Source organism: Momordica charantia, assembly GCF_013281855.1.
Source record: "Momordica charantia cultivar OHB3-1 chromosome 4 unlocalized genomic scaffold, Mcharantia_2.0 BLBB01000004.1, whole genome shotgun sequence".
NCBI classification, from domain to species: domain Eukaryota; kingdom Viridiplantae; phylum Streptophyta; class Magnoliopsida; order Cucurbitales; family Cucurbitaceae; genus Momordica; species Momordica charantia.
The window spans coordinates 29635533-29646154 of NW_028275162.1; the positions used below are offsets into that span (position 1 = coordinate 29635533).

At 39.2% G+C, this 10622-nt stretch overlaps 3 protein-coding genes across 3 annotated transcripts; 1 reads left to right on the forward strand and 2 right to left on the reverse strand.

Annotated features, from left to right (window-relative positions):
- Positions 1–97: 97 nt before the first annotated feature.
- LOC111020219 (uncharacterized) lies at positions 98–5361 on the reverse strand. Its single transcript, XM_022296818.2, has 10 exons — positions 5027–5361; positions 3900–4074; positions 3640–3798; positions 3153–3246; positions 2676–2746; positions 1690–1741; positions 902–950; positions 676–813; positions 448–567; positions 98–364 (listed from the first exon to the last, which is right to left on the reverse strand). The coding sequence occupies exons 1-10, from the start codon at positions 5224–5226 to the stop codon at positions 223–225; spliced, it is 1200 nt and encodes a 399-aa protein (XP_022152510.1). The 5' UTR covers positions 5227–5361; the 3' UTR covers positions 98–222.
- Positions 5362–6180: 819 nt separating this feature from the next.
- On the forward strand, positions 6181–7395 carry LOC111020222 (glucuronoxylan 4-O-methyltransferase 3-like). Its single transcript, XM_022296823.2, has one exon. It carries the CDS (start codon positions 6355–6357, stop codon positions 7234–7236), a length of 882 nt encoding a protein of 293 aa, XP_022152515.1. The 5' UTR covers positions 6181–6354; the 3' UTR covers positions 7237–7395.
- Positions 7396–7543: 148 nt separating this feature from the next.
- LOC111020218 (GDSL esterase/lipase At1g71691) lies at positions 7544–9131 on the reverse strand. The gene is made up of 3 exons (XM_022296817.2): positions 8597–9131; positions 8377–8498; positions 7544–8291 (listed from the first exon to the last, which is right to left on the reverse strand). The coding sequence occupies exons 1-3, from the start codon at positions 9030–9032 to the stop codon at positions 7581–7583; spliced, it is 1269 nt and encodes a 422-aa protein (XP_022152509.2). The 5' UTR covers positions 9033–9131; the 3' UTR covers positions 7544–7580.
- Between the last annotated feature and the right edge of the window lie 1491 nt (positions 9132–10622).

Genomic DNA, 10622 nt, shown 5'->3' on the forward strand with positions numbered 1-10622 from the left:
ATGAATAAGTCTAATCAGTTATTAGATTACATGATCAACAAAAGAACTTTGATGCTAGATAGACCATACCACCATTAAGATGCTACTACCGAAGGAATTCTGAAGACGAGAATTTGGAGTGACCATTTATACTTGCTGCTAATATACTATAATCAGCTCGTATTACATTTTAATGAAACAATACATTCTTTTCAATATTAAATTACTTCTTTGGCGAGCGTGTCATGAGCTGATTGCTAATGCCGGGAAGGCTAGATGATTGCGCCTAACCTCAACGAATTTCTGATGATATTGCTGAAATTTGCCTGCTTCGATTGCTTCCCTGATTGATCGAAAGAATCCTAAATAATGATGAGTATTATGACTGCAATAAGATGAGAAGAATTAGTATGAGAATGAAAATCGAGACCGAACCCAAGTGTTTTTTGAGAACTGAAATGTTCATACATCTCCAGCAGTATCTGAGCCAGCATTTCATGAACATTTAGTAAGTGATTTATATAAGCCTTCGTATGGTTTAGGCAAGTATAGCAGTCACAGCCCTCAAGGATTGGTGATGTATCTTTCCTGAACGAATTCGGATCCATGATTCGATAATAACATAAAGGAAAAGGAATTAAATATTGGAAAATCAATACTCAAGCAAGAATAGCGATGAAGCACTGGCAAAATTACCGATAAAGTGTTGCTCTTAGGTTGATCTTTGTCAGATCACTTCCATTATCGTTAAGGTGCAGATCAGGCACTTTCTCCACAATTCCATTAAGTGGGAAGGTGAGAGCAAAGCCTCCAATAGTTAAATGATATATGTACCTGCAACACATTTATGCAACTATTTAGATAGTATAATCAGCAATGAAAATCACTGATGGACAAACTACAGTTAAAATGGATAACGTACGCAGAGTCAAAGAGATCGACTCCAGCAGCAATACCCTGCAAGATCTCCTCTGCAAGATCAAATCAGAGGTATATCAAAATAAAATTTTGTTTGTGACGAGAATCTATTCAGAGTAAAAACCTCTGCATACATCAAAGGGTGGAGGCACAACAAGATTATTTGAACGGTAACCCAATCACTAATTTGTTCATTGGCCAACCAGCATCATATCAGGCGTATTACCTCACCTCACAAGTTGAGTTCTATAGTTTGTGATTGACAAATCATGCGTATTTAATTGATTTAAGCGATGGATTTACTAACCATATAAACTCAAACCATATAGATTCAAGTTTCATGCATGTGACTACACTAATTTTATTGAATAAGAAAGGATTGCAAAAAGGTCTTTCAGGTGGCACAGAGAACTCAAACTATAATTACAAAAAAGATCATACAGTTTACACTACTAAGTAAGAGCGACAACAATCTCCGAAACCAAACTTCTTAGTCACAAGCTACACAAATCTAAGCCAGCAGAAACCATGAACCAATTATACCTTTAAAAGTTTAGGTCCCATTAAAATATTAAAAATATATTTATTAAATAAACTCTTTTACATCTAATAACTGAAATGACCCATTCTATTCTTTAAGGGAAAGAAGATGCGCCACTATAAGAGGCTAGTTAAGAAATCAGGGTATAATCAATTTTCAGCTTCCATAGGCCGGACACAGAAATCCAACCGAAAGTCAAGACACAACATATACTTCAAGCGACTCAGAACTAAAAGATTGAAAAACTATACCTGGAAGTCCAAGCCCACAGATCATGCGTGGCATTTCCTCTGGTAAAATACCCTGTTCAAGCAATGAAAGAATTGCTAGAAATACATTTCCTTATCAAAAAATAATAACTTCGATATGGTTTACAATACTGATGCTGCAAAAACTCATGAAAGAGAATGTATAACAAAAGTGGTGAGGACGTCTCTAGTGATTTGACGAGGCAACATATCTTGGATATAGAGCTACTTAGAACACAGAAAGTAAAGACAATAAAAGGAGAAAAAAATTAAGGAAACTGAAGGGAAGTTATGGGGAGAAACATAGAGCAAATCATTGAACAAAATTGCTAAGCATGGTTTTTTTATTCAGATCACAGTGCAGTGCAGTACTCTTAATCACAATTCTAATCAACCTTGATAGAGAACATTATGTAATTTTCTATTTCCTATTTTGTTTTTATATAGGAAAAAACTTGTCAAGGGATAAGAAAGTAAAGAGAATGGAAATAACTTCAAACAAAGTGGCGACTGGCAAACAAGAGCAAGCTCCAAACAAATTGATCTCGCCCCAAAGAGAGAAACTGGTGCTACTCTTCGTTTTTATGTAGGAAAAGAATTCATCAAGGAACATGAAACTAAAGAGAATATATCATTGTGCAATTCCCTTTAATTAAAAATCTCATCTACCTTGATTTGCTACATTATCTAATTATTTTCCCTTTTTGTCTTCGTAGAGGAAAAACATATCATCCAGGCCTACGAAATAAACAGAATAGAATGACTTCAAACAAGGCAGCAAACAAGAGCAAGCTCCAACAAATAGGCCTGCAGTCCAAAGAGAGACTATACAAACAAATCCAACTTGCTACTGTTGAGATTCAAAGTTCAGCTCATTAGCTACTATGGCTCACAGGCAAAACATCCACATTCTGACTTGGTGAAAGAAAAGAAAAGAAGGGTGATACTCCAAAAAACAAACTTAACAACACAATAAGCCAAATCCTTACCGTGACAGCATCAAGAAGAGCAGGACGCTCATCCATGCTCTCTCCAAGCCCAAATCCTCCAATCCAGTAACCTACCAAAAAAATTTTTGTTGGTTCAAACTGAGAAATTATACCAGAAAGTTGGAAGCCAAGATATGAATGATAAATAGAACTAAAAATAATAATATTGATTATTGAGAAATATTTTTTAAGGAAGACAGGAGAAATAATCTTTCCTTCCATACTCTATAAGGTATTATGATAAGAAGGAACACAAATATTGGCAATTCTATTCAAAATTTTATTTGTAATGCTAATGATTTATAAACTTTGTGTCTAAAAACATGATACAAAATAGATGTTAATAACTTTGATAGCCAAGGCAAATCTTGGGAGAAGCTAGAAATTTATATTACTCAGAATCAGTTCTCCGAACATGGAGTCTTTAACTTATTACCACTATTTCACCCTTAAATAACAAAGGACGAGTTATTGAACCTGATACATTACGCTTAATCACCTCCGCAGCACATCTTTGGCGTTCTTCTACATCATTGCCTCCCACAATAGCTCCAAAAACAGCCCCACCTGTCTTCATTATAATAAATAAATTTCTTGTTTCATGCATGACATCATAGGTAAAAATGAAATATACAAAGTACCAAACCTAGACGTACTTTAAAAAACTAAATGTTATCATTGATCATGACAGGGTTACCACCATTGCTTTTGAATCGATGAAAATATACAAGATAACAGTAGTATGACTTGAGGTGCCCTGTCTTAAAAGTATCTCAGACGAAAAATTTAAACACAGCATTTTCTTATCCCACTGCATGTGTAATAGGCCAGTACTTCTGATTTAGAGGGCTGAAAGCCATTAGAAAGATACTCAAAACTCGGAAGTCTCAAACAACCATCTCATGACATAATATTAGATGTGGATACAACTAATACAATAAATGGGTCATTCTAGCATTCTTACTGAGTTCGAAGTGATGCATTCATCAAGCCATTTCACAGTTCGATCCACTGATGTTTTATTTCTTTTATCTGAAACCCATGATGGCACCTCATCAGCCAAGGAGGCCCAAATGTCTGGTCTCAAGGATGAAATCATTTCAATGTATTCAACAGGTCTAATCTACAATTGCAAAGAGAATTTAGAAACTTGCTTCCCAAACCAGATAATAATGGAAGGGATAGCAAAAGTTGATATGAAAAGAAACAATGAGAATCCATTACCAAACGACGACCACAAGTAGTCTCAAAAGATGCTCCAAATTTATTGGCAGCGTCACATTCTGGAAGGCACCAAACAGAGTCCCTTGCTACTGCTGCAAATCCATATTCATGTAAACCAAGTAAATGTTGCAGTCCTCCTATACTTGATATTGTTTTCGAGGAAGGGCCTTCCAAGCTAAGATTTAAACGATAAAAAAGTCAATGTGACTAACAGTAGACAAATAATCAATTAAAAACAACTATTTTCATGTGATAGTTGAAACATTTTCTTTCGTTTTTTCCATTGTTATGTCTAGAGTAACAGTGAAATAAAGCCACTTTTTAATACAAGATGACAATATAAGCAGAGACAAGACAGCTGTAACAGAAGCATAAAATGTATATAAAGAGAACTGCCACTAACAACGAGAAACAACGTACATGATCATGAATTGATATACCAGTACAAAAAAATAACTCATTTTAAAATTCTAGAGAGAGAATCAAATATTCAATACAGCATGTCGTGTACGAGTTAAAATTTTATTTTATTATGAATGTTAAATCAATGACCAAAAACAGATAAAAAGTAATGGCTTACAAAATTTACTCGAAGGTTGTTTGCTGGATACAAAAGCTTATAAAGAATCCATAGATAAACAATTCCGGTACATCCTAGGGCACGAGTCACGAAACCATAAATTAGTCGTTGCTTCCTAAACGTAACTATTCATTCATTTTAGAGCCACCACGATACAGTTCTCATTTCAATTTCCATGATCACAAATTCTGCATCCACCGCCAGTAACTGTAGCATGCAAAAACATCCTTTCCTACACAGAGTACTATTACGGCAATCACCAAGACACATTCCTTTTGGGTTTTGAAATCCGAAATATTTCAAAAAAGCACCACACGGTTATCACTAAGTATGAACTTCTTGTGATAGTAGATAGTTTTTGGTTCTCGAGTAGTCCTCGCAGAGACAAAAAGTCCTAAGGAATGAGAGAACGAATAAATGAAAATAAAATCCATGCAACAAACTAGAGCAGTCTCTCCTGCAGTGGCGCTCCAATTGAGGAACACGCGATCACTACATCAGACGCAAACGGAATAAAAAGGAAAAGATGAAATGGAGCAATACTTACAAGTGAAGAGGACTGAATTGGAGGAGATGAGAATCAGGGGAGGGGAGAGAGGGAAGAAGATCAGGAGAGATGAAATTGAGCAGTCCTTTACGAGTAGAGAGAAGTAATGCAGGAGTTTCTATGGCGGTAGGGCAGTTGCCGAGCTGTAGAACACCGGTGCGCGCCTTGCCGTTGCTCCATGCCTTGACCGCGAATTTCATTCTCTCAGCGCGAAGGAGGGATTCCTCTTCCTCTTCTTCAACAGACAGACGCGTGTGGCGCCACAATCTGTTTGAATACTGAGGGTTTTAAGATATGGACGCGACTTCGACTTCAACCCTAGTAGCCTCCCTTTTCTTTTCTTTTCTTTTTCATTTCTTTTTATAAAATTTTAAGTTTTTGTTCTTTAATTTATGGACATTTGCAAATATGACCAAACATTCAGTAAAATTAGCAAACAGCAATCCCATTTAATTTTTTCAAATATAGCACTCTAAACAAAAATGGAGCTCAAATGTTAAAATGACTACTTTTCCCAAATGATATATATTTGTAATATATTTTGACTACTAATATATGTATGGGATATACCTCTGATATACGATTGATATGAGTGAAAATTATACTATATTTGAAAATTTAAAAAAAATGTGACATATTTTGAAATACATAAAAAAAATTTGCTGCAATTTTCCTTAATGAAAATTTTTGGTATTATCTTTTGAAATAAATTATTTTTTAGAAATAATTATTATCTAAAAATTTAGAGACAAAATCATAAACATCATATTTTAAAACACAGGTGGAAGCCACTCGACCTTTCCCGCAAATGAGTGCTAAATGCAAGCAACAGCAAAACAAAGCTTTTTGGATCATTGATTTATTATTAAGCAACAACCCAAGACACATAGGCATAATTGATCTCACCGAATCTCCAACCACACCACGTTTCCATCTTCCATTTTTTGTATTAGCAATTTTGCCCCACCAAACAAGTGACAACACAAATAAAATAAAATGATTCCAATTTCACTTTCATTCTATAAGCATATAAATATTATTATTAAGATTGTAATATGCCCTCCCTTCCCAGAAACAAGATTTTAGTAGGGAGCTATTTAGCAGGTCCACCAACTCTGTAAAATTTTCCACCAAACCAACAGTACACTCCTGTCCTAACCACCACCTTGTCAACATCTCTCCTTTGCTTCAACTCTACTTTTGTAATTCTTCCACTGCAATTTTGTGTTGTCATAAATGCCTCAGATTGAATTGAATTGAATGCAATGCCGTAGCTCTTCCATCGGCGGCATTGCACAATATCTTCAGCCCAGCAAAGCGAAGTAACAATGAGCAGCAGGTCCAGAGCCCCACTCTCCATTAATCTTAAGCTCATTCTTCTTCTATTTCTCTTTCTTTCCATCCTCTTATTAGTAATTAGGTCGGGTTTTCAATCTTCTCAGCCATCCCCCGTTGCACAAACCCATGTTTCCAATTTGACAGAAGAAGCAGAATCAGCCTGCCCCTCTCTGACTCTTCCCTTCACTCCAAGTTGCACAAAAACCCCGCCTTCTTTGGCCAACGCTCTCATCCACTACGCAACCACCAACATAACCCCCCAGCAAACCCTCAACGAAATCTCGGTGTCCGCCACAATCCTGCAAAGAAAGTCCCCCTGCAACTTCCTGGTTTTCGGGCTGGGCCACGACAGCCTCATGTGGACGGCTCTCAACCATGGAGGCCGCACAGTCTTTCTGGAAGAAGACGAGGCATGGATCCACCAAATACAGCAGCGGTTGCCCTCGCTGGAAGCTTATCACGTGCATTACGACACCAAGGTCCATGAGGCGGATGAGCTGATGAAGATGGGAATGGAAGAAGAGTGCCGGGCGGTGGGAGACCCAAGATTTTCCAAGTGCCAGCTCGCGCTCAAAAGGTTCCCAAGCGAAGTTTACGACATGGAATGGGACTTGATTATGGTGGATGCGCCCACTGGGTACTTCAACGAGGCCCCCGGAAGGATGAGCGCAATCTACACGGCTGGCCTCATGGCCAGGAACAGAGTGGAGGGTGACACTGATGTGTTTGTTCATGACGTGGACAGAGTGGTGGAGGACAAATTCTCCATGGCTTTTCTCTGCGAAGGATATCTGAGGGAACAACAGGGGAGGATCAGGCACTTCAACATTCCAAGCCATAGGACTCGCCAGGGCAGACCTTTTTGCCCATAGCCGTATCCCACTTCCCCTGTTTTGGAGATCTCGTTTTTTTTCAATTTTCAATTCAAGGATTATTAATATTTTATCTGTCAAGGAGCTTGTTTATTTTATGCAAAACCATTTTGTCTTTATTGCCATACAGAATAGTAAAAACAGAGAGATTCCTCGTTTTGACCATTGCATACAATACAATACCCCCTGTTCCGAAACTAGTAAATGTACTCTTGCATTGCCTGTTATAAGAAGACATTACATGACAATCATTGTAGGAAACTACAAAGTGATGCAATTTCTTCAAGAAAATTGTGCCATGCATCATCAATGGCGTTGAGGGTTAAAAAGGTAGATGGGTTGGGTCAGAGAGTAGCGAGCTGCTGGAGATTGAAAGGATAAATAACGGATTGGTCGCCATTAAAGGCCCTCCTGGCCATGAGAATGTTAACTGCTTCGGTGGGATGGAAGGCATCCCAAAAGATGTACTGATCTCGATTTGGACAGGGGGTTTGGAAGGGGAGGCACGTGATTTGGCCTCTGTTCCTGCCAATTCCACAGCATCCCCTGTTCACCACGCTCAACCCATAGAATCTAGAGTTGACAAGCAGGTCCTGGAACATGCTTTCTATGTCAATGTAAGTAAATCTTGCCCCTGGAAGGTTGGTATTCAGCTGGTTTATCATCGCCTTCACGTTGACATTGAAAGGTCGAACAAGTTGGTTCACTTCTTCCGAGCAGCTTCCCGTGGCGCTCTGTGCCAAGATGCTTGGAATGCACCCCATGAGCCCCAACCCTGCAATCACAAACCTTCTGCCTCCCAGATTGTAAAGCCTAGTGAGCTGCTGCGAGTACTGGTTCACCAACAGATCCGCGTACTGCTGACCATTATACTGATTCCGGGTGGGGTAATTGGGCATGAGATAGTTGTTAAGGTAGTCGTTGCTCCCCATTCCCACAAAGAATATGCACTGTTCGATGGACTGTTCCACGTTGGCCGCCCCTAGATTGTTACTAACCTGATCGAGCGTGTTCTCAAAGTTCCTGATCTGTTGATTGAAGGGTATGCGGCCCACCTGACGATCCATAATACCAATAATTATTTATTACTAATAAAGATCAGTAAACTGCCAAATAGTGATTCATATATGCATTGCTTACAAAGTTCCTTCCCGTAACATCAAGAATGCCTGCGGCAGCGGATGCATAGTTGACTCCGTGCAGGGACTGGGCTCCCGAAGCTTCAGAGAAGGCGGGAACTAATGGGAGTCCTAGCAGCTCCGCTGCATGCATAAGAAAAAAGAAAGCATTTTGACATCCACATCTTTGCAAGTACTAGTTAGTTTAGTTTACAATATTAGTGATTACTACATGCACATACCTATTTCATCGACCATGGTGTAGCCATTGGAGAAGCGGCCAGTTGGGCCCCCATTGAAATCGATGCCGTAGGGGAAATAGTTGGCTTTGGCGAAAGAAGGAAGATTGTTGTTATTTCCATTGTCAATGAGAGAGTCGCCAAAAACGAACATGGCGGGTACCATCTCCGCCCTTCTCCCCCCATCCCCACCTTGTGCAAATTGGCCAACTGCAGCACCAAAGAGCACCATCCCCATGGCCATAACAACCGCCATGCTGTAACAACAGAACTTGAGATTGCCCATCAACATTCTACTTAATGGGATCCCGATCAGCTTGTTTGAGTGCGTGAATAAGGAGGTCTGGTGGCTGGTATTGATATAGCTGTGAAGGTGAAGGTGAAGGAGTTTAATGGGAAGGGTGAAGGCGGTAGTTGAGAAGGTAATAAATGAATTCATCTGTTCTATTACAATGCAGTAAATGGTGCTCTCCCCAACATTTCCAATTCCCAAGCTCTCTTCCCTTTTGTTTTCAAATAACAACTACATGTATCGGAATACGTCTAACTGACCATGTATAATTAGTGGCATCAATTTTCGCCGCTCTCCCCCAAGTACGTAGTGTTTGTAAGTCAACACTGCGAGTGCGGGCAATAGAGCTACAGGGTTGACTGCCTGCAGCTGCATCATTCCTTTGGGCTTTAGCCACTTTTCTTACTCTTATTATTTATGTTGGGGCGCATCACAACTATCATGTGGATTCAGTAATTTGAGAAGCTGGACCTCATAAATGCGCATGCATGCTTATGTGAGATTTCAACACCACTCTTCCCATGATGGAATGAGTATTTGAAGTGCATCACTTGCAAAAGGATAAGTTTTTCCTTTTCAGGTAAAGTTTAAGGCGGGTTTTAAAATATTTTAACACAGTCAAAATCCTTTTTTTTTTCTTGTCATTTCTAAAATCACATCGTAAAATATTATGGCAGGTTTGAAAATAACTTTCACTGAATCAAAATCACTTTGTTCATTGCTGAAATCACTCACATATAAAATAATAATATTTTTACAATGATACAAAATAATTTAAGAAAATGACAAAATGATCGCTCCCCTCTCTTAGTCATCTGCAAATTTACTCGCCCTTGCACAACTGCCCATATTGATTCAACTTCTAATTATTTTACGCTCGTGCTCGATCAGGCCCACACCCTAATTTTAATAAGGTTAAAATAGTATTTTGATCTGATCGACTGGATTGAGGCTAGGGCTGCTTTATTCCCACTGCGTCCTTCCTTGTGTGTCGGAGATATAAAGCGAGTGCACCGAAAAAGAACTGGAACTATCAATCTGTCTGGCGTTGCCTCGACGACTTTGGCATCAGCTCTCTCTCGTCGGAAGCAGCTCTCTCGAAAGTTCATTTGCCCTCCATCTTAATGGGATTAGTATAATAAATTTTCACTTGAACTACCAAGACTCGAATTTTCTTTTTTATAGTAACACCCTTAACCAATTACGTTTAACATCCCTTTATGGACCTACTTCTAAAAGAATGGAAGAAACAATTGACTCCATTGATGCATTAATGACCCAGTAAAAGGTAAAAGCACGAGATCATCCATATACGCCTAATCTCCCAACAAGTTGCTTAGTTTAGCTGCTCTTCGACTTTCGAGAACAGGGCGTACTAGTTCTTGAGAGCAAAGACTAAAGAACCTACTAAAAAGATAAAGTCCCGGGGACTTGTTCTGAATTAAACAAGGTCAACTACAACAAGATTGGAGGAAACGTGGCATGGGACATTTGTCGGCGGTGGGAGTCTAACATCCAAGCAAGAGGTCAGACCAATCCAATTCACCCTGGTTCGATCCGTCTACTTTTGCGCCATGACAATCTCACTCGAATTACGGGGACCTACACATATTAGTATAGTATATCGAGGTCCCAACCAGAACCACACGTGCAAGTTTCCCTGCTTGTGGCTCATCCATGATTTTCGAGGCGCCGCCTCTGACTCATCATGAGAGAAGGGGCAATTGGTCGAGCATC

What these genes read in the sequence shown, in the direction of transcription:
- LOC111020219 (XM_022296818.2), bottom strand. Translation starts at nt 5,226, where the DNA reads ATGAAATTCGCGGTCAAGGCATGGAGCAACGGCAAGGCGCGCACCGGT. An exon ending in CAATTCAGTCCTCTTCACTT is followed by an intron (nt 4,075 to 5,026) that starts GTAAGTATTGCT and finishes TTTAAATCTTAG; the next exon opens with CTTGGAAGGCCCTTCCTCGA. An exon ending in CTAAGAGCAACACTTTATCG is followed by an intron (nt 568 to 675) that starts GTAATTTTGCCA and finishes GAATTCGTTCAG; the next exon opens with GAAAGATACATCACCAATCC.
- LOC111020222 (XM_022296823.2), top strand. Translation starts at nt 6,355, where the DNA reads ATGAGCAGCAGGTCCAGAGCCCCACTCTCCATTAATCTTAAGCTCATT.
- LOC111020218 (XM_022296817.2), bottom strand. Translation starts at nt 9,032, where the DNA reads ATGAATTCATTTATTACCTTCTCAACTACCGCCTTCACCCTTCCCATT. An exon ending in CACCATGGTCGATGAAATAG is followed by an intron (nt 8,499 to 8,596) that starts GTATGTGCATGT and finishes TTATGCATGCAG; the next exon opens with CGGAGCTGCTAGGACTCCCA. An exon ending in ATGTTACGGGAAGGAACTTT is followed by an intron (nt 8,292 to 8,376) that starts GTAAGCAATGCA and finishes ATGGATCGTCAG; the next exon opens with GTGGGCCGCATACCCTTCAA.